The sequence below is a fragment of the Narcine bancroftii genome, chromosome 5, assembly GCF_036971445.1.
Source record: "Narcine bancroftii isolate sNarBan1 chromosome 5, sNarBan1.hap1, whole genome shotgun sequence".
NCBI classification, from domain to species: domain Eukaryota; kingdom Metazoa; phylum Chordata; class Chondrichthyes; order Torpediniformes; family Narcinidae; genus Narcine; species Narcine bancroftii.
The window spans coordinates 11,800,181-11,823,803 of NC_091473.1; the positions used below are offsets into that span (position 1 = coordinate 11,800,181).

At 44.8% G+C, this 23,623-nt stretch overlaps 1 protein-coding gene across 10 annotated transcripts in view; it reads left to right on the plus strand.

Moving 5' to 3' along the window:
• rad54l2 (RAD54 like 2) overlaps positions 1 to 23,623 on the plus strand; it is a 219,274-nt gene that overhangs the window by 49,398 nt on the left and 146,253 nt on the right. For 9 of the 10 annotated variants that reach the window (XM_069936780.1, XM_069936782.1, XM_069936784.1 and 6 more), the window contains exon 3: positions 13,278 to 13,449. In XM_069936780.1, the coding sequence (XP_069792881.1) occupies positions 13,278 to 13,449 (172 nt within the window). Of the gene's footprint in view, positions 1 to 5,326; positions 5,469 to 13,277; positions 13,450 to 23,623 lie in introns of those variants that run through there. The other variant, XM_069936779.1, reaches the window with a different exon arrangement.

Consider the following 23,623-nt stretch of genomic DNA (forward strand, 5'->3'; position numbering starts at 1 on the left):
AAGGGGGTGGAATAAGATGTATCCAGTGCTGGCATCATGGGAGAAGTGTGAAATAATGGGGGTGGTGAGGTGGAGTTCGGGGAATCCTTTTCCTATTTTGGCTGGGGTGAGAGCAAAGTATGTGAAACAAACACCAGTGTTGAGAGTTTTGTCAACACTGGAGAAAAATGAAGGTATAAAAAAAATTTGGATGAGCGACACAGAAAAAGTGTGAGAATGGAATGGCTTTCAGGAACCAGGGAAGGAGGAAGTTAACCCTGTAGGGATAATGGATACTGATTTCAAAGCTGTCATAAATATTGGCAATAGGTAGACAGACCATGTGAAGTGAGTGCAGGATAGAAACTGGTGGAAGATGATGGAACTTTCTAGTTCTACAAAAGAATAGGAAGTGATTCCAGTTGACATTAGTATATAAAACAAAAAGTGAGGGAGATGATCTGGAATAGGACCAAAAAAACTGGGGAGGGTTGGGGGTGGGGGGGTGATGGTGGAGTGCGACTGGTTGATATTCTGTTCAACGAAGAAGTTAAGGGCCTTGTAGCACTCTCTGATGTCAATTTACTTTAGCACAGAGCAACTGAATCTAATTTGGAGCTTTTCTTAATTTTAGGGACAGTATGAATAATTTTTAACCTATGTTAAATACTTCTTACTTAAATGATTTTAGCTTATAACTTTTTTCTCATACTCCTCCCATAAGTGCTGGCCAAAGTCAAAATGTAAATTGATTTGGAAAACTTCAGATTAAATAAAGGAGTTGTCAAGAAAGAGTGAATTAAAAGGCAAATCCTATTTATGTGTTTGTTTTCTTTTTTAAAAACACTTTAAAAAAAAAGAACCTGGTGAATAACCAAGTCCCAATTTCCAAAGCAGCTTGCATTGATTGGTCTCGATCATCACCCTTCATGGTGTTGCCTTTACCAATGTGTGAAGTCTAGCACTCAGACTTGTAACTTGTTTGGTAATGTGAGGACTGCTGTATTGTGTATAGTACTAAGCTACAATGTGCTACTTGATGCAACAAGGTTAATCAGGCACTGTACAAGGAATTCAATACCCCAATGTTGACATCAGGTGAAGTTTGGATTGTTGCACAACTGAGTTATGTCAGAAATGGCAAAGAATTGCACTAAACTATTATTCCATTTTAAAAAATCAATGCTGCTGCCAGAGATGCTGTAACAACGGGGTGTGAACCCAGGGAGATTGAAGACACAGCACTGCTCTGAAGGGTTCAACCACCTTGTGATAATGCAGACGGCTCTGTACAGGCTTTAAACAGCCTGTTAAAGGAGGCAACTAACAACGGGGTGTGAACCCAGGGAGATTGAAGACACAGCACTGCTCTGAAGGGTTCAACCACCTGGTGATATTGCAGACGGCTCTGTACAGGCATTAAACAGCCTGTTAAAGAAGGCAATAGTGATTTTATACCATAATCCTGAAACCATGGAGGTGTGCCCAAGATGGCAGTGCCTGTTCTTGGCAGTGGTCATAAGTGGTGTAGTGGACTGGCACAGACATCAGAAATGGGAAGAACACCCCCTGTGGTTGAAGAACTCGCACTGGCTGTAGGTGACTTGCTCATGGGAGCCAGGTATTGGAACCAGAATTCAAGAGGGTAGTGAGGGCAAGAAGGGCTCCCAGAGGGCCTCTGGTACAGAAGGCTTCCTGATCATGTCACAGGTTTGGATCTGGAGCTTGGGTTGCAAGTGAATCGAACAGGAGTGTCCGTGTGGCTACAGAGGTTGCAGAAGCACTGGAGGCAAATCTACAGAAATTCAGTGCTTCTCTTTCTCTCGTACTGAAAGGGATGTCAGGCGACACTAATGGTGACTCTTTGTCTGCCTTATGGCAGTCAGGAAGCAATTTTGTGTGATATTACATGTTCTGTACTATTACAAGACAATAAATGAATTTTGAATCTTAAACAATCATTATAACATGCATTCTTTGGCTTGGCTTCGCGGACGAAGATTTATGGAGGGGGTAAATGTCCACGTCAGCTGCAGGCTCGTTTGTGGCTGATAAGTCCGATGCGGGACAGGCAGACACAGTTGCAGCGGTTGCAGGGGAAAATTGGTTGGTTGGGGTTGGGTGTTGGGTTTTTCCTCCTTTGCCTTTTGTCAGTGAGGTGGGCTCTGCGGTCTTCTTCAAAGGAGGTTGCCGCCCGCCAAACTGTGAAGCGCCAAGATGCACGGTTTGAGACGATATCAGCCCACTGGCGGTGGTCAATGTGGCAGGCACCAAGAGATTTCTTTAGGCAGTCCTTGTACCTTTTCTTTGGTGCACCTCTGTCACGGTGGCCAGTGGAGAGCTCGCCATATAACACGATCTTGGGAAGGCGATGGTCCTCCATTCTGGAGACGTGACCCATCCAGCGCAGCTGGATCTTCAGCAGCGTGGACTCGTTGCTGTCGACCTCTGCCATCTCGAGTACTTCGACGTTAGGGATGAAAGCGCTCCAATGAATGTTGAGGATGGAACGGAGACAACGCTGGTGGAAGCGTTCTAGGAGCCGTAGGTGATGCCGGTAGAGGACCCATGGTTCAAAGCCGAACAGGAGTGTGGGTATGACAACAGCTCTGTATACGCTTATCTTTGTGAGGTTTTTCAGTTGGTTGTTTTTCAAGACTCTTTTGTGTAGTCTTCCAAAGGCGCTATTTGCCTTGGCGAGTCTGTTGTCTATCTCGTTGTCGATCCTTGCATCTGATGAAATGGTCCAGCCGAGATAGGTAAACTGGTTGACCGTTTTGAGTTTTGTGTGCCCGACGGAGATGTGGGGGGGCTGGTAGTCATGGTGGGGAGCTGGCTGATGGAGGACATCCGTTTTCTTCAGGCTGACTTCCAGGCCAAACATTTTGGCAGTTTCCGCAAAACAGGACGTCAAGCACTGAAGAGCTGGCTCTGAATGGGCAACTAAAGCGGCATCGTCTGCAAAGAGTAGTTCACGGACAAGTTTCTCTTGTGTCTTGGTGTGAGCTTGCAGGCGCCGCAGATTGAAGAGACTGCCATCCGTGCGGTACCGGATGTAAACAGCGTCTTCATTGTTGAGGTCTTTCATGGCTTGGTTCAGCATCATGCTGAAGAAGATTGAAAAGAGGGTTGGTGCGAGAACAAAGCCTTGCTTCACGCCATTGTTAATGGAGAAGGGTTCAGAGAGCTCATTGCTGTATCTGACCCGACCTTGTTGGTTTTCGTGCAGTTGGATAACCATGTTGAGGAACTTTGGGGGGCATCTGATGCGCTCTAGTATTTGCCAAAGCCCTTTCATGCTCACAGTGTCGAAGGCTTTGGTGAGGTCAACAAAGGTGATGTAGAGTCCTTTGTTTTGTTCTCTGCACTTTTCATGGAGCTGTCTGAGGGCAAAGACCATGTCAGTGGTTCCTCTGTTTGCGCGAAAGCCGCACTGTGATTCTGGGAGAATATTCTCGGCGACACTAGGTATTATTCTATTTAGGAGAAACCTAGCGAAGATTTTGCCTGCAATGGAGCGCAGCATTATTCCCCTGTAGTTTGAGCAGTCAGATTTCTCGCCTTTGTTTTTGTACAGGGTGATGATGGTGGCATCACGAAGGTCCTGAGGCAGTTTTCCTTGGTCCCAACAAAGCTGGGATCAGCTGAAGACTACCATACTGCAATCCACTGAAGAGGTACTGGGCTTCTCCTCCAGGAAAAACAAGGACTGGTTCGACGAAAACAGCCAGGAAATCCAGAAGCTGATGGCAAAGAACCGAGCTGCCCACCAGGCTCACCTTACAAAGCCGTCCTGTCCAGAGAAGAAACAAGCTTTTCGTCGCGCATGCAGCCATCTTCAGCGCAAACTCTGGGAGATCCAAAATGAGTGGTGGACTAGCCTCGCCAAGCGAACCCAGCTCAGCGCGGACATTGGCGACTTCAGGTGTTTCTACGAGGCTCTAAAGGCTGTGTACGGCCCCTCACCCCAAGTCCAAAGCCCGCTGCGCAGCTCAGACGGCAAAGTCCTCCTCAGCGACAAGATCTCCATCCTCAACCGATGGTCAGAACACTTCCAATCTCTTTTCAGTGCCAACCGCTCAGTCCAAGATTCCGCCCTGCTCCAGCTCCCTCAACAGCCCCTAAGGCTAGAGCTGGATGAGGTCCTCACCCAGGATGAGACATATAAGGCAATCAAACAACTGAAAAGTGGCAAAGCAGCAGGTATGGATGGAATCCCCCCCCAGAGGTCTGGAAGGCTGGCGGCAAAACTCTGCATGTCAAACTGCATGAGTTTTTCAAGCTTTGTTGGGACCAAGAAAAACTGCCTCAGGACCATAACATGCATTATACTGCAGAAAAATGGCTCATCTCTCCCTGGACAAGGGAGGGCTGGTGATGTTTGGCCCTGTCAACTTTTAAGAGGATAGGATTTTCTGTCATTGTCATCTTTAGTATTTGAATTTGTAACATAGAATATGTTCTCTGAGGCACAAGAGCAAGGTTAGCTTATCTAATTGTTTCAAGCTATTATGATTTTTACAGCCATAACTCTGGTACGTGATTTTTCAAGCAATCAAGATGTCTGATTGGTGACCTGATTCTGTGATTCTGTGATTCTGGGAGAATATTCTCGGCTGCTGAAGGATGATTCAAGAACTTTGCAATAAAGCTATTTTTGAAATGAATTCAAGTTGTCATTGCAAGAGATCTGGGAAACACATTAGGGTGACACGGTTACAGCGCCAGTGACTTGGGTTTAAATCCTCCGCTATATGTAAGAAATTTTTATGTTCTCCCTGGATCCACATGGGTTTCCTCTGTGTGCTCTGGTTTTCTCCTACAGTCCAATGACATACAGGGTTATTAGGTTAATTGGTCACAGGGATGTATTTGGGCAGTGCAGACTTGTGGGATGGTAGGACCTGTTACTATGCTGTTAAAAAAATTGCACAGTAAACCTCTAAACGCCAATGTGATATTAGGATAATGAGGTGGTTCAAGTGATAAATAATTAAAAGGATACTGGGGAGAAGTTCTTCTAATTTTCTTTTTTTTGGATGATTTTGATTGATCATTTGTTTGCTTGAAGCCAATCTGAAGCTTGGTCTGGTTAGGCTTGGAAGTGGGATATTAATATACGTGATTCCGTTTGGAATTGGCAAAGAGAAAAATAATTCTGCCAGAAAATGTCGTATGCATGAATTCCCTTTGGTAGAGGCTTGCCTGCTGAGTGTGAATTTATTTTGTTCAGATCTTACTGATGCTATTTGCTTGAATTAATTGCAGCTGGTGGGATTGAGTGGCTGAGTTTACTCTCTGTTGATATGTTACTAGATTTCAGCTAGTACCTTCATTATAATTTATCCACTGGTTCTGGCTAATGATGAATTCAATAAACTGCACTGGAGGGAAACTAAAGCAGCCAGCACCTCGACAAGGCATGATTTTGACGGCTTATACTAAAGAGTGCATGTTAATGCTAGACAATGTTCATCATTGTTGAACAGGTAGGCCACATTTACCTGATGATGTCCTCCTTCTGCCTTTTGTAATGCTCTGTACATCTAACAGCATTTAAGAATAGCTTGAACAAGGACTAGTTTGTAATGTGAACTTCTGCTTTGACCTTGTGTATTATTTGCTTCAGTTTTGCTGAGCCATAGTTAAAGCAGCTTCTGGAAACATTTTACAAAACAAACATATTTTCAGTATATTTGCCACTGTACTCCAGAATGATAATTTTTCCGAACTTTTGGAAAAAACGTTTGGAGTTTTATTGTGCATTGCAATGGCATTAACCATTTGCAATGATTTCTGGCCATTGGTCCAATTCCTGTTAAATATAAGTTTTATGTAGTTTTCTATCTCTGCTCCCCATCCTTTTATTTTTTCCTCATTGAATATGCTAGATTTGAAGGTAAAGGTATGTACACACCATTTGAAAATAGCTTCTTAGATATATTAGAAATTCAATGTTGGGATTTTTTTTGTTATGTTAAATGATGCTATTTAAGTAAAATAATTTTATTTAAAATAACTAATGAATCTCCCAAAGCTATTACCAGCCAGTATGTGTCATTACTGTTCAATTTAGGGAACATTCTGTCAACTTGTGCATAGCAAGATTCCACACAATATTTTTGACAGAGAAATAAATATTGGATGGAATGCTGTAAAGCATATCATAGCACTTAAAAGTAGTGACATCTGAATTTCTTCAGGGCATATTGGTTTATCATCTTACCTACAGGTAACATCTCCTGCAGTGCAGCATTCTTTCAGGACTACTCTGAACTGTGAACCAAATTATGTGCCCTCATATCATGGGACTCTTGTCCTAACTTGGTATGAAGGTGCTGTTCCTTTATTTAATACAATCTTCTCATTTTTCCAGCAAGAAAAAATGCCGCCTTTTGTGAAGGAAGTACCATCAGAACACAACACACCACCTATTAATCTTTCAATGATAGGCCTTAGCTGCTTCTCCACAAACTGCACCATGAAATGCTTTTCTCTATAGGCCCTCTCAAGCAAGGAAAACATCTGTCTGTAAAGGCAGATGTAAAGTCTAAAGACTTACCTCTCCGAATGCGCCATGGCCATCTCTGAGGCGTCTATTCCAACCCTTCTCGGGGAAGGATAATCGGTGGAGTGCTGTGCTCCACCTCCTGACCTGAATGTACAGCTGCTGCAAGCATCTGGTTAGGGGTGGGCTGATGATGCCCTCACCCCTCTCCCTCCATTACCTCCTCAAGGCAGTGGCGGCGGGCGGGAGCCTTTGTGGCAGTAGGGGCCGGCAGGAGCCTTTGGGGCAGTGGGGACAGGTGGGAGCCTTTGGGGCAGCGGGAGCTGTCAGGGGGCAGACAGTGCGGGCAGTGACAGCCTCACCGGGCCACTCACTGTGGCTCAAATCGCGGCAGAGCAATGGCTGTCTTTCCTACCCATCATCCTCCACACAGCTGGAACTTCTGTGTATTTCTGATGGCTGGCACTATGGCACCAGTCGCCCCACCTCCGTCGGATCCAGAGGGTGTTATGAATGCTATGCTGAAGCAACCTTTTAGGGCTGCTGTCTGAAAGGTAAGTTTTAAGCTTTCGATCTGCTCTTGTAGCTGCCCAGGAGGCCTGACATGAAATGGCCTTATGATGTGCCTTTTTTTGTTTGAAACCTCTTGTAATTTACCTTCTCTTCAGTGTAGCTCAAATACCACATAAATAGAGGGCTAATCGTAACAATGAGAATCACTCTCTTTCGCTAATTCATTAAAACCAGTTTGTGAGTCAATATGGGAAAAGGACAAGGTTAAAGATTAAGGAATATAATTTTAAGTTCATTTGCACATACGCACACACACATACGCATATGCACACAGCCTCTCTTAACTTATTATTTCGATACCTTTCTGATTTGCCAACATATTTCTGGTTGTTTGGAGCTCTGTAGTATACTCACAGCAGAATGATTGGCTTCTTTTTATTTCTAAGCTCCAAACCTATGGTCGACCTACTAGAATATCCTTGCTCCTTACTGCAGTAATTAACTCCTTAATTAATATTGGAATGCCTGAAGATTCTATACCCTGGAATGTTGAGTTCCCAGTCCTGCAGATCTTTTCACCAAGACTCTGTAATGTGAACAGTGCTATATTGCCACATTCTAATTAATGCCTTTGATTCATCTGTCTTTTTTTAAAATCTGATTTCTTTTTCTGAATTAGATGCAGCCTAGACTTGCATTCCAACCATGTGCCTTTCAAGTCAATTGATGCTCTGACAATATTATTTCTATATTTGGTTGTTCCTCACCCGCTGCTGTACACCTATGCTGTCCAATTGCCCTGCCAAATTAATTCTTTACTTTTTAAAATATTTTTATTGTGTTTAATATATAAACTTTCATACAAAATTAAGAGATGTCTAACTAGTATACATGAAAATCAGAAAATAAAATAACAGCGTTAGCCAGTTGCCTATTCGTATGAAAAACAAAGCAATTAACATATTCATTAACAATACATAATTAAACCCATTAACCAAATTATTTAGGTAAAAAAAAGATAAAAAGAGGAAAAAATAGAAAACATAAAACTAAAACTAATCTACCCCCTTCCCTCTAATCAAGGTTACTATTAGTTATACAAAAGGAAGTTTGGAATCAGATAACGACCTCCAGGCATCAGATGGCGAACTCCCGGACTCTTCTGGTTCTTAATTCTTCCATTCATAATAGTATTTCAAGAATGGGCTTCACATCTTTACAAATTGAATTTTCTATCTTTTATATTGTATCTAATTTTCTTCAAGCTTAAGTAAGGCATTACATCATGTAACCATTGTGCATGGGCAGGTGAACAATCATCCTTCCATTTCAGTAAAATTATTCATCTGGCCATCAGTGTAGTAAAAGCTAAAACTTTTCCCTGAGTTATAGACAGAGATTTATCTGTCTCACGTAAAAATCCAATCAAAGCAATTAAAGGATAAGGTTTTACTTTGATTTTAAAAATCATGATAAAGTTTGGAAAATGTCTTTCCAAAAACTCTCTAAATTTGGGCATTTCCAAAACATGTGGATCAGTGAAGCTTCAAAAATTTTGCATTTCACACACAGTGGATCGATATCTGCATAAAAATGGGATAGTTTAAGTTTAGACATGTTTATTCTATGTACAACTTTAAATTGCAAAAGGCAACGCCTTGCACGAAATGAAGAATCATTAATCAAGCTAAGAGTAGAGTACCAGACCATATCTGAAAAGGTTATATTGAAATTTTGTTCCCACTCATTCTTAATCCCAACCATTGAGGCTGATCTTAAATCCAATAACTCATTGTAAACAAAAGATATTAATCCATCTTGAAAAAAAATTGTGTTAAAAAATGAATCAAGATTATTAGTGTCCAAAATTTGAGGAAAATCAGAAAGCTTAGATTGAACTTAAAAAAATGCCTATTGGAAAAATTAAATTTGGCAGATAATTGTTCAAAGGAAGCAAAATTATCTTGAATTTAAAAATTCTTATATTTATTGAATGCCTGACCTAAACTATTCCTTAAAACCTACATCCATCACTGACGGTTCAAAAAATGGATTATCTACAATAGGACTCGCCAGAGAAAAACTATTAAGACCAAAAAATTTTCTAAGTTGGGCCCATATTCTTAATCTATATCTCATTAATGGGTTTGATTGTAGCTGCGTGCTACTCGAAAGAAGACACACTCACACATAGTGTAGTTAGGTTAAGCTCTGAGTTGTATTAGGGGTCAGGCCTGACTTTTATACTTGCACTGTTCCTGCCGTGGCCCCCCTTTGGGTGGTGTCACAACATGCATAACAAAAGCAGGTTGCCCGTGCGTGGGTACTTTCCTGCATAATAATTCCCTTCTTCCCCGCGTGCTGTCCCTGTCTGTTGGCTGTGCAGCAAGGCCAGCGCCATTTTTGGGTCGCTGGCCTTTATAAGCTGCCCTTGCTATTCACCCGCCGGTTCACTTGTTGGGGCCAACGCTGCTGTGTGAGCTGCTGGCCTTTGGTTGCAACTGCCGGCCCAATTGCCATGGCAGCGAGCCACCACGAGATGTCAATTTAGAAAAGGAAAATGGTTAAAAAGGAACCCAAGATTGCTAAAAAAAAAAAATTTTCGAAAAAAGGCAATTCCATTTCTGCCCAATATGGATGATTCAACGACTTTTCAAAATGTAATAATAAAAGTAGATTATGCTTATTAGTTGCCCAATAATAAAGTCTATTATCTGGAAATGATAATCCCCCATTTCTTTAAATTTTTTGAAGATTAATTTTATTTATATGAGGTTGTTTTCCCTGCCATATGTGGGAAGAAAACTGAATCTAAAGAACTAAAAAATGATTTAGGAATAAAAATAGGTAAAGCTTGAAAAAGATAGAGAAGTTTAGGCAAAATGTTCATTTTAATCAAATTAATACGACCTATCATTGTAATAGATAAGCGTGTATCTTAACACAAATATTATTTATTTTGTTGTTTTAATAGTTGGAAATTCAATAAGAGTAGTAAAAGGCAACAGGTCGACAACAACTGGTAAAATAACTGAATGTGTGGCAGATGAAATATAAGTGACTGTCTTCAAGAAAGTAGACAAATCCATTTGCTGAGATTATTCCTCTGCCAGCTATAGAAAGTCATCGCAAGTGTCCTTAACTGCCAGTTATTGAACAATGTCTCCAGATCATTCGGAAGCACAATGCATAATTTTCACCATGTGACGATCTTAAGAAAAATGCAGGCAATATCTTTTTATGTGGCCTATTTTCCCTGGACCATTTAATATTAAAGTCAAAATCTTTTACCATGGTCTCGTCAAATTGAGGGTATTCTGTTTTAAAAGTACAATTACAATTGTAATTAACTTGCAATTAATTTTAATTGCACAGTTGATTGTGACAAACTTGTGAATTGCTTGATGGTCCAGATTAAAACCAATTAAAGGGCAGCTCGAATGCAAAACTGGAAGGGAGACAGAAAACCATTTGAGGCTATAAGAAAACTATTTGAGGCTATAAGAAAGCACACATTGGTGTATCTTAACACAAGTATCAGTTTTAATGGTTAGAAATGAGAAATGCAATGAGAGTAGTAAAAGGCTACAGCTGGATGTGTGGCAGATGAAATGTAATATCGTGATTCATGTCAGCATGAAAAATGTGGCAGTGTAGCCTGAAGTTGCAATTTTAAAATGTTTGCAGGATGGAGTGACTGGGAGTGCATGTGTATATTAACAAATGTGATAGAGCACGTGGAAAATGCTGTTCCAAAATGTTTAGGATCCTTGGCTTTTACCAAAGCAAACTTATAAAGTGAAACATAAAAGTTTGCAGATGCTGTGATTGTAGTAAAAACACAGAAATGCTGGAGAACTCCCTCACCACTGTTTGGGGCCCCAAACAGTCCTTTACACTGAAGTAACTTCACTTTTGAATCTGCAAGGGTCATCTGCTACATTCAGTGCTCCCGTGTGGTCTCCTCTATGTCGGAGAGACTGAACACAGATTGGGAGATAGCTTCGTTGAGCACCTCAGTTCAGTCTGCTGCAATAGTGGAGATTCCCATTGACAAACCACTTTGATTCCACGTCCCATTCCCTTACTGATATCCCTGTCCTTGTTCTCACACACTGGTAGATTGAGACCACTCGCAAATTGGAGGAATAGCACCTCATATTCCACGTGGGCACCCTCCAACCAGATGACATTAACTTATTTGGTTTCTGTTAATTTCCCCCTGCTCCTACCCTCTATCCCTATTTCTCCTTTAGTTCTACATTCAGAGCTGCACTCTCTCCCGATCAATTCTCGCCTTTCCTCTCCTGTCCTATTTATGTCGAATTATCATCCTTTGTCTGTTGGTCTGTTCTCCTCCCCCTCCCCTTTCTTTCCTTCTCCCTGGCCTTTTAATTCAAGTACCTGTCTGCATTTTACTCATACCTTGAAGAATGGCTGAGGCCTGAAATGTCAGTTATACTGCATATCTTTACCTCCTATAGAGATGGCAAGATATGCTGAATTTTTATAGAAACTTATAGAACACAGAAACTTGTAGAACACTGGTAAAGCTTTGTCTGGTTTGTTGAGCTCTGATATGAAAGAATGTCAAACCTTTGGTACAGAAGAGAATTACAGGAATGGTATTAGTGCTTTGTTATTTGTTATGCAGAGAGAATTAAGTGTACCCGATGATGGTTGCAAAAATATGATTCTGAAAATATAAAGATGTAATAGGTTGGGAATTGCCTTTTGTTCATCAGCAGTAAACCATGCTGGAGTATTATCCTCCTCCTGTATTCTCCTGGAATGTGGTTCTATTAAAAAGTGATTAGAACAAAAGGACAAACACTGATAACTAAAGATGAATTTCTAACACTGTCTTTTCAGTGACAAAGATTGGTAACCAGTAGACACAGTAATAAGGACATTTGTAAAAGAAATAGGCCAAATGAGGAAACTTGTTATAGAGCATAAAGTCGTGAACTGGAGAAACTATTTAGCTACTTGATGGCTGTAAAAACGAGTAATGCAATGGAATAATTCCAGTCAAACTAACCTGTATATGAAGGGCTGAATGGCTGTATTCTCTAGTGTACCATTCTTTGTTTCTAAGAGATAGTGGGCTCACTGCTGCTCTGAAGATTGTAGGATGGTAAGTGATAATCTTTGCGCATCTTGTTTAAACTGGGATTAACTGACTTGAAAGACAAAGCTTGATGAGCACACACTGCATGGTGAGTCAGATTGATGTTTTGTGGATTCAGTAATTTTCAACATTCAGTTCTCATTTGACAAGCATTGTTCAATGGGACCACTTCCTCTGACACAAAATTCTGGGTCTTCACTGCAATTCAGAGCTTGTTTACATAATCTCTCCTTCCCCCCTCTCTTTTCTCTCCTTCCTCCCCTCCCTCCCCTCCCCCTCCCCCTCCCTCCCCTCCCCCTCCCTCCCCTCCCCCTCCCTCCCCTCCCCCTCCTCCCCTCCCCCTCCTCCCCTCCCCCTCCTCCCCTCCCCCTCCTCCCCTCCCCTCTCGCCCTGCCCCCTCCCCTCTCGCCCTGCCCCCTCCCCTCTCGCCCTGCCCTCTCGCCCTGCCCCCTCCCCTCTCGCCCTGCCCCCTCCCCTCTCGCCCTGCCCCCTCCCCTCTCGCCCTGCCCCCTCCCCTCTCGCCCTGCCCCTCCCCTCTCGCCCTGCCCCCTCCCCTCTCGCCCTGCCCCCTCCCCTCTCGCCCTGCCCCCTCCCCTCTCGCCCTGCCCCCTCCCCTCTCGCCCTGCCCCCTCCCCTCTCGCCCTGCCCCCACCCCTCTCGCCCTGCTCCCTCCCCTCTCGCCCTGCCCCCTCCCCTCTCTCCCTCCTCCTCCCCTCTCTCCCTCCTCCTCCCCTCTCTCCCTCCTCCTCCCCTCTCTCCCTCCTCCTCCCTCTCTTCCCCACCCCTCTATCTATCTCTCCCTCCCCTCCCTCTCCCTCTCACCCTCCCACCCCTCTCACCCCTCACCTTCCCTCTCCCCTGTGCATCAGGGTTAAAATAATGCAACAGGCTCCTGATTTTCTTTTAGTTTTTGAAAACAGATTTGCTGTAATTGTTGTGATAAATTGTTAACTGTTACAGATGTTGCCTGACCTGCTGAGTTGTCACAGCAGGTTTCTTGCTATTAATAGTGCTTTTCTATGAATTAGAATAAGCAGAAGAATTTTATAGATGACTATGGTACAACGCTCAGTTTGCAATGGGAACTTCCAATGAAAATGTGTTTATTTGAGATTTCAGCTCTTTTCCCATTCTTTTTTTTTTCAGATGATTCTGACCTGACTCCTGTCAGTTCTGAGCATTCCCCACAGCCCGATGCCAGGGGATGGAACTGTTCCACTTCAACTACCTCATCACAGAATGAAAAGAAACAGACTCGCTCAGTAAATGGCAAGAGGAAAAGGTCAACAAAGCCTGTCCACATGAGAAGAAACATCCGGTACAACAAGTTCTACTTCCTTGATCACTAAGTTCTGGTAGAACACAAGGCAGTCATTTTCCTTTATCCCCCACAGATCCCAGTGAAAGCTCTGTACTTTGTGAGTTCTGTGAAGCCAAATGGAGGAGTGTTTGGCTTCTGGAAAGTCCAGTTCAGAAGACATTAAGCAGCTTGATTATGAAAACACACTCAGTGTTCAGCCGAAATGTTGAAGGTCATTTATGTAATGCACTAAATATAGAATTCTGTTCAAGGAAATTTTCAGCAGTCTGAGGAATTAGTAAAAACATTGTTTAGAGCATTGGAGGAAGGTTTAATTTGGCTTTAGCTTGCATGTGTTTGATGTAACATGGAGTATTCTGTTCACAGTAAGCATAAAGTCAGGTAGAAATTATTTTAGAATTACAGTACCACTCTGATTATCCAAAATCGAATTCACCAAAATCCTCATTTATCTGAAATTTTGAACTCCCTCCCCTCTCTCTTTCCATTTCTTTTTTTTTGAATATTTTATTTATGATTTTTCAACTCAAACTCCATCCATTGTTTGTTTCATTCATACCATTATCAGCAGTATTAACATTTTTATATTTCATGTTTGATACTTCCAAATGATCACATCATAGAATTTGAGTTCTTCCTTTATATCCCTCTTCCTCCGCCCTTCACCTCCCCAACATTGAACACTTACACTCAATTAATCCTATTCACACACAATAACCAAAGCTCTTAACTTTCCCCTATTGACTTTTCTGCATGCCACTGTCTCCCACCTGCAAATGGTCGAAAGAATCCCTTGTCCCAGCCTCATAAAGGAGAGCGGCTTTCCGAATGGGACCCCGGGCTCCCGGGTAGGAGTGGGACCTCGGGCTCAGTGGCATTACGTCCCCTCCCCTCCTCTCCTATCCTCTTCCCTTCCTCCCTCCTCGGCACACCTGATACCGACTCTGAATCCTCCCCTCGGCCTACTTCCCTGGTGTGCGTAGGCCTAGGAGGGGATTTGAAGGTGGGACTTGGGCGTCGGGGACTCTGTCCAGTAAACAAGAGACAGGAGCCCACTGACTCTCAAGTGAGTGTTTCACCGGCCCACGAAGCCTCCCTGGGGATCAGTAGCAGTGGGTTCGTATTGGGAATTGGCAACATTCATCTCCGTGATCAGTGGTGGCCAGCATTTTTTGGTAAGAATTAAACATTATTTTAATGCTTAAAAAGCCTTCCCTTGATGTTTGTTGTTGTTTAAACATTGACACAAGTGATTTGCTGTTGCTACTGGGCTGTTTTTAAAAACTGACCAGTTCTCCGAAAAAAAAACATTTACCCCCACCATTTTGGATAATCAAAGCTGTACTGCATTATAGTCATACTGTTGGTAGCCTGTTCGGTGCCTTCACAGTAGTTATTCTGCAGTTTTATGTTTAGTTTTGGGATCTGGCTATTTGTTGTCCATTTCTAAATGCTCTTGAAAGGGATAAGTAAAGAAACAGGTCCTTTGACTCACCAACTCTGCACCTACACAGCACCAGGATTGAACCCAGGTTTCTGGACCTACGAGCCATTAATTCTATTAACTACGCCCTGCTGTTGATGAGCTAATTTCAACCACGATATCCCATACCAATGAAAGTACAACCACAGTGACCCTTTTGACAAAGGGTCTTTGACTTGAAAAATGAAATTGCCAGAGTTGTGACCTAACCTGAATGTTGCCTGTCAGAGTGCTGTTGGGTAGTGAGCTCCAAGATTTATATCAGCAGGCAGGAAAGTGAAGCCAAGACCAGGGATAAGATTTGTCATGATCTTATTGAATGGCCTATTCCTATTCTCTCTTTTCCTTGTGCTCCACCTGTCATGTGTGCAGGACATGCTGTATTTTAGTCTGAAACATTATGTTCCAAATGACCCCTTGAATTCTGAAATCTGAAATTTTAAAGGGAAAAGCTTAACCCTCTAGTTTGAGTCATTTGCTTCTTCAAGATTCTTTTATTGCCATCTAATAAAACAAAAAATGCAATATTACACAATGTTTCCTTTAGTCTACCATAGGTAAAGATTTTCCATAAGCAGAAGTTGCCTAGCTCATCTCACAGTCATAGAAAGAGATGCTAAAGAGAGTCCCCCAGAATCATTTAGTGTCCATAGGTTTTTGCCTCCAGTGATTCCGCAGCCATACAGCCTTCAGTCCAAACCATCGGCAACCCGAGCTCCAGCTCCAACCTGATAAAGTAGGAAGCCCAAGGCACCCTCTTGCATCTCGGTTCCGATACCTGGTACCCATTCAGCCAGTCTCTAGCAGTCCGAACCCTGTTATGTCCCTTAACTGCAGTGTGTGTGGGTTCTGGGCCTTAAGTCACCAATGGCCTGCTGCTCATGTGTTCTTCAGCCGCAGAGCCCCTCGCTGGTCCACTGCCATAGTCACTGTTCCATAGACTCGTCTCCTCTGCTTCTTCTTTTCAAACAGGGGGTGGTCTTCCCATTTTCTGTGCCAGTCCTCTGCTTCCCTGGAGTCTGCAACCCCTTGAGACTGCTGCCAAACATAGGTTGCGCCATCTCGTGCCCAGACTCTGCAATTGCAGGATTTTAAATAAAACCACAGTCGGCTCCTTTAACATGCTGTTTAAACCCTGCAGGGTCTTGGTGGTAGAACCCTGTGGAAGAGTACTGTGTCTCCATACTATTGACAGTGCTACCGCTACAGTAGCTCCGGCAGTGCCACCATTTTTTATTATCCATACAGTAATGTAATTTGGACAAATTTGTTATTCCCAACACTCAATGTTTCAAGTGTCCCAAATTTCATAGAGTTGTAACAAATTTATGTTTTAAAAAAAAATTGCAAAATCATTTGTAGGCAGTTGCAATACCATTTCCCTATTAATATGAAGTAATGGTAAATGTGAGGTGAGCTGAGCGACTGCGAGTAAAAGGGCAGAATCACTGCAACATGGGGCCAGTCCAAGATGGAGCGGGCTCCCTTCATTGCCAAGAAGGAGCCAGCGCCTAGCGACATGTGCGGGCTAAGCCGCCCTCCACTTCCATGTAGCGCCCCGCCAACCGGAGAGTGACACCAGGACACAGTGACGTCACTTCCGGAAACCGGTGGTACGTCACCAGAAGTGGACGGGCGCAGAGATGCAGCAGATTCAAACCAATAAGCTCACTTTTTGGTTCACGCTCACACTGTGTGGACGTGTCCTTACTCCGTAGCACTGCCACAGCAGCCGCCACATTGGTGACCCCGACGGTTCCAACATTTTTGGAACCAGCATTGAATGCAGTAGAATGCAGCAATCAGCTACATCCACAGTTGCAGCACTAGTGACCAATGGAGTGGGCATGCATCTAACGCCCTTCTGGGCAAACCAGTCCAGGTACTGGCTGCAGCTGGCTGAGTCCCAGTTCCACATCAGGGGAATTGTTTCAGTGGGTACCAAGTTCTGGCACGTTATCAGCGTCCTAGGCACCGCCACAGCTGCAGAAGTAAGCTGCTTCATAGAAAACCCACTGATGGAGCGCAAGTACAAGCAGTTTTGACGTTTCCTCCGTGACAACCTTGAGCTCAGCCGGCACGAGCGCACCCTCTGCATCCTCAACATACGGGGCCTGGGCGACAGAAATCCCTCCGAACTTATGCATGAGATGGTGGCCCTGGCGGACGGGCACACAGACTGCTTCCTGTTCAAGGCTCTATTGCTCTCGAAACTACCAGTGCACGTAGCCTCGGCAGTCTCAGACATGGAGTTCAGCGCCTTGCACCTCGTAGCCAAGGAGGCAGACAGCCTGTTCCGCACTCCACAGCAGAACTCCCTCCACGTGCAGCCAGTCTACGTGATTGGCACCACCACCCCACCCAGCCCAGCAGTAGCTGCGGCCCAACAACAGCGTGAAGAGCACGCAGAGAAGAACAGCGAGTACTGTTTCTACCACTGCCAATGGGGCAAGAACGCCCAGCGGTGCACCCTCGTGCTCGTACCCCACCGCCAAAGCCAACACGGCAGCGGGAAAAAGGCAAGCAGGCCGCCAATAGTGTCCTCGGTGGTTGGCATACACAAAGGCCTACTCTACCTTAGAGACCAGAGGAAGAAGAGGGATTTCCTCGTGACACCGGCGCAGAGATTAGCCTATCCCACCCACGTACTTTGAGGTGAGACACAAGGCCAAAGGCCTTCCCCTACAAGTGGCCAACGGGTCCTCCATTCCCAGCTACGGGACCCACCTGGTCACCATCCATGTTGCAGATGACGTTTTCCAGTGTGAGTGCACCATCGCAGTCGTGGGACAGGCACTACTCGGAGCAGACCTCCTCCGGGCTCACAAACTGCTGGTAGACATGACAAGAGGCTGGTTGGTAAACGCCACAACTTTACAGTCTTTTCCCCTTACCCTGAGGAAGCGCTTTTTCCTGCCTTTGGGAATCCACGCCTTGGACCAAGACGAATACGCCTTCTTGCTAGCCAAGTACCTGGCTTTACTTGCACTGAACTTCCACACGACTCCAATCTGCCACATGGCGTGGAGCACCACATAGAGACAGCTGGCCCCCCAGTATATGCACAAGCCCGGCGCCTCCCGCCAGACAAGCTCCAATAGGCGAAGGCCAAGTTCACCGCCATGGAGGAGTTGGGGATCATCCACCATTCCAACAGCCCGTGGGTCTTCCCACTCCACATGGTGCAGAATAGCTCTGGTGGTTGGTGCCCGTGTGGCGACTACCAACGTCTAAACGAAGCAACAATCCCAGACAGGTTCCCCATCCTGCACATCCAAGATTTCACCATGAGGCTATAGGGCTGCAAGGTATTCTCCAAAGTAGACCTCATTAAAGGGTACTATCAAATCCCAGTACACCCCAGCGACTTCCAGAAGACGGCCATCATCACACCCTTCAGCCTCTTCGAATTCCTGAGAATGCCCTTTGGACTAAAAAATGCAGCCCAGACATTCCAGCGACTTATGGACGTGGTTGGCAGGGACATCGACTTCATCTTTGTTTATTTAGATGACATCATCATTGCCAGCCCCGACACCAGCATCAACAGGATGCACCTCACCTGCATGTTCGACAGTCTGCAGCAGTGAACCCCTCCAAGTGCCAGTTTGGCTTGCAGATGATTGATAGACTTCCTGGGCCACCACATCACCCTAGAGGGCACCACGCCACTGTGCAATAAGGTAGAGGCCATCCAGGATATCCCTAAGCCGAGCACAACCAAGGGGCTACAGGAGTTCCTGGGGATGGTCAACTTCTACCATTGTTTCCCTCCAGGACTGGCCACCCTCATGGAGCTCCTGTTCACCCTTGTCAAACTCGACGACAAGACACTGCAATGGATGCCGGAGGCCACGGAGGCTTTCCACGCCACCAAGTCAGCACTGACAAAGGCCACGGTACTGGCACACCCAGACCCCACCTTCCCCCGGTGCTCACAACAGACACTTCAGACAGAGTGATGGGCATGATGCTAGAGCAATGGGTCGACGAGCACTGGTGACCCCTCGCTGCCTTCAGTAAGCATTTCTGAACACCAGAGTTCAATACAGTGCATTCGACTGCGAATTGCTGGCCCGCTACATGCTAGAGGGGGGAGTGTTCACTGCCTACACGAACCGCAAACCGTTGATCGAGGTGTTGAGGAAGGTCTCGAACCCGTGGTCGGCCAGACAACAGTGGCACCTCTCCTACGTATCGGAATTCATCACGAATATCCGACATGTCGCCAGCAAGGCCATCGTAGTAGCCGACGCGCTGTCCCGGCCCTCTGTCGCCACAACCTGCGGAGGGCTTGTCGTCGCCCAGCTCGCCACAGATCAGAGGGAAGACGCAGGTGTCCAGGCATACCAGACAGCCATCACCAGCCTGAAGGTCAGAGATTTCCGCCCCGCACCAGGAGAACTGACCCTGCTGTGCGAGGCTCCACTGATCCTACCTGCGACCTGGCAACGGCGGATTTTTGATCAAATCCACAGTTTGTCTAACCCCTCCATAAGGTCCACGGTCCGCCTGCTCTCGGACAAGTTCATGTGGCATAGACTCCACCGAGGCCCCACCCTGTGGGCTCAAACCTGTGTACAGTGCCAATGGGCCAAGGTGCAACAACACACCAAAGCCCCTCCTACAGACATTGGAGCCAGAGCAACACAGGTTCGAACACATCCACATCATCGGCCCCCTCCCTGTGAGTCTGTTCACAACCATCGGCAGATTCACCCGCTGGCCAGAGGCGGTACCCATGGCTGCGTGCGACACAGAGACGTGCATCTGGGCTTTCCTTGCCACCTGGGTCGCAAGGTTCAGAGTCCCAACGCATATCACGTCGGACCACAGGGCATAGTTCACCACCTCCCTCTGGTCCAACCTGGTGAAAATCTGTGGCAGCCAGGTCCACCATACTATAGCGGACCATCTCCAGTAGAACAGTTCCTCCGCCATCTGAAGGCCGCACTAAAAGCCCAACTGACAAGCCTGAACTGGATGGTCAAGCTCCCATGGATACTGCTCAGGATCCGCACAGCACCAAAGGACCTACCAGCATTGTCCACAGAGATGGTATATGGCGTACCACTCTCCATTCCAGAGGATCTACACTTCAACACCTCCAGCCCACAGACCAGTGTATTAGATGTCCTGCACAGGTTGAGAGAACAGACGGGCGGACAAGCACCCCTGCCTCCGTCCAGATACAGCTCGCCACCCAGCTATGTCCCAGTGGATCTGCAGTCCACCCATTATGTTTTCGTATGCAGAGAACAGCAAGGGACCCCTCTATAGTGCCGGTACGAAGGCCCCTTCAAAGTGCGGATGGACAGCATGGTTTTCACACTGGAGATTGGCAGCTGACAGGACTGATTCACAGAGACCACCCAAAGACTGCTCAGAGCGTGGCGGCGATTCTGGGGGAGGTGGTTGTAGCGGGCCGAGTGGCCGCCCGAGTAAAGGGGCCGAATTGCTGCAACACATGGCCAGTCCAAGATGGCATGGGCTCCCCTTTACTGCCAAGAAAGAGCCCGCGCCTAGCAACACGTGCGAGCTAAGCCACCCTCCACTTCCATGTCGCGCCTGCTGGCCGGAGAGTGACACTGCGATGTGGTGACGTCACTTCCGGAAACTGGCGGGTACATCACCAGCGTGGAGACGTGGTGGATACAAACAAATAAACTCACTCTTTGGTTCACCTTCACACTGTGTGGATGTGTCCTTACTCTGCAGGACTGCCGCAGTAGCTGCCACAAATGTTTCCAAGAGATGTGCTGTGAAATAGAGGAAACTTGAAATACCCTCTGATTTGGAAGCTCAAAAGTGCACAACTGTGTTTGTGTGGACCATCAGTAACAGCAGAAATTTACTCTTAACATATTCTGTAATCTCACGGCCTATAGCTTCTCATTTTCAAACGGGTTTGATCCAACTGGGATTGTCACGGCAATCAACCATGGGTTCAATGAGAAAATGTGTGAAGCTGTATCACAGGATCGTCTGCATGCTCGTAACAAAAGTAAGGGTAAGGGTTGGGCAGCACGATTGGCATAGCGGTTAGCACAACGCTTTTACAGTGCTAGCAATCAGGACTGGGGTTCAAATCCCGCTCTGTCTATAAGGAGTTGGTATGTTCTCCCCAAGTCTGTGAGATTTCCCTGGGGGCTCCAGTGTCCTCCCACTGTTTGAAATGTACCGGGGGGTATAGGTTAATTGGGTGTAAATTGGGCAGCACGGCCTGTTACCATGCTGTATATCTAAAATAAATTAACAGACAGAAGTAAGCGATCCCATAACCAATGGATCACTTAAAAAATCTGCAGTCCTGTCACATCCACCTACAGTTCACAAGTAGATAACTAAACAGATGACTGGAGCAAAGCAACACCATCTTCAAGGCTGAAAGATTCAGTCAGAAGTGGATCTTGAGTTTCTCCTGTGATTCTAAAGCCCCAAAAGACTGCGTACTTAGCACCCTACAATACTCTCTGCCCACCCATGACTGGTCAAACACTGCCTAACTCTATCTATACATTTACGGATGACATCATCATTATAACTGTATCTCAAACAACAAGATGGGAAAGGTGATAGAGAGTAAAATGGTTTGGTGTCAAGACAATGACCTCTCCCTCAATGTCAGCAACTAAGGAGCTGGTCATAGACTTCAGGAAGAGGCATAGAGCTCACTCCCCTGTCTGAATCAATAGCACTAAAGTGGAGAGAACAGACAGCTTTAAGTTCCTAGGAGTAAATATCTCAAGTTGACCTGCCCTAATCCACCCACATTGACTCAGTGGACAAGAGGGCTCACCAGCTTGTGAGCCTGAGAAAATTTGGCATATCTGGCATCCCTCAACAACTTTTGCAGGTACACCATTGAGTGGTACAGGAGCTGCTCCACTCAACTGCAGAGAATTGTGAAAGCAGCTCAGGCCACCGCACAAGCCACCCTTTCCTCCATCGGCCATCTACACCTCCTGATAAATGTGAACTTGAAGTTTGAAGACTCATCAAAAAACTTCAGCTGTGGAACTGAATTTGAAATAGTGGAAAGGAACCTAGTGGTTGCTTGTTAATGTTGGAATTATATAGTATAGAAGATTCAATTTTTAAAAATATTCTTGGGTTCTGGGCATTACTAAAGGACTATAATTTTTTTCCCTCTGTTGCTGGGTGGGGTTCTCCCTTATACTGTTTACCAAACCCATCTCAAAACCTCTTTTAGCCCACCTTATTTCCCTCTTAACTATGTTCCTACATCCCTTTTAATCATTAAGGGATTTCTTTCCTTTTTTGCCCTTCCTTGATTGTGATAGAATCTCTTTTTTTTTGTTGCTTCAACTACACTGGTGGAAATTTTGCCTTTATGGCTGAAGGCTGTGTGATTAAGGATCTTCCATACTGCTGTTAAGTAAAAGGTCAGGGATTTTATTTAGTAATGATGAAGGACTGTGATTTTTCTGCCCAAGTATGTGACTTGGAAGGGGTCCTAGAGATTTAGATAAAACTGAAAGTATGCGCTATCTGAACTGTGAAGTATGACGCATTTGGTTTTCTAACGCACTCTGTTATTGACAGTTGTTTTGTTATGGACTGAAGTTTGAAATAGAACTTGCATGCAAATAAAGAGGTAATTGGCAAATTGTGTCCATTATAATACTAAATTTGAAATTCGATTACTTTTTGGAAAAAGGAATCATATGAGCAAATCTTACAAAAAAAATTATGATTTAAACTGGCTGAACTGTTCAGTCTTCAAAAATTGGAATTCATTCTTTAAGGCATTTGGTGAAATACAAAATCAATACATATCCATTAAGGCAAAGTTTCCACCAGTGTAGTTGAAGCAACAAAAAAAATTAGAGATTCTATCACAATCAAGGAAGGGCAGTAAAGGAAAGAAATCCCTTTATGATTAAAAGAGATGTAGGAACATAGTTAAGATGGAAATAAGGTGGGCTAAGAGGTTTTGAAATGGCTTTGGTAAACGGTAGGAGGGAGAATCCGACCAGATTTTATATTAAATATATAAAAGGGTCATGAGGGAAGGAATAGGTCCTCTTAAGGATCAGGGGGGTTGTTTATGTGTAGAGCCAGAGGAGAAGGGGGATTTTAAATTAATATCACTGGAAAACATTTTCAAAAGGTTTGCTTCCTGAAAAAAAATTGGGGATTATGATAGATAACTTCAAACTGAAGCAAAGATCATTTCGGATTTGCTGTATCACATAGAAAGTTGAAGCAACATCCAATTAACTTATTGAATTTAGCATGTTTAATCACATAATGATGCTGACATAAACTGACCTAAAAATGTTTTCCTGCTGATTCTCATTTGAACTCTAGATTTGATGCCTCTCGTGTCCAACATAGTCACCAGCATTGACCTTGTACTGTTTTTTCATGGTCTCAATGTCCTGGTGAAACCTTTAACCATTTGTCACTGAATGCACCAAGATCAGCAGGGAAGAATCCAAATGCAAATGCAGAAAAGGAATTTGCACTTCATGATTTTGTCTGCTTGAAGCAGGTGGATATAGTTTGGTGCTCTATAGTTGCCAAGAAAATTCTCAACAACATCTCTAAATGCCTTCCATGCACGCTCAGGGCTAAGATAACATTTGCTTAGCACCTGCACTGAATGCATGCCTAGGCATGCTTGGACTGACCAAAACAGCATGCCTTGTGGGCAATATACCA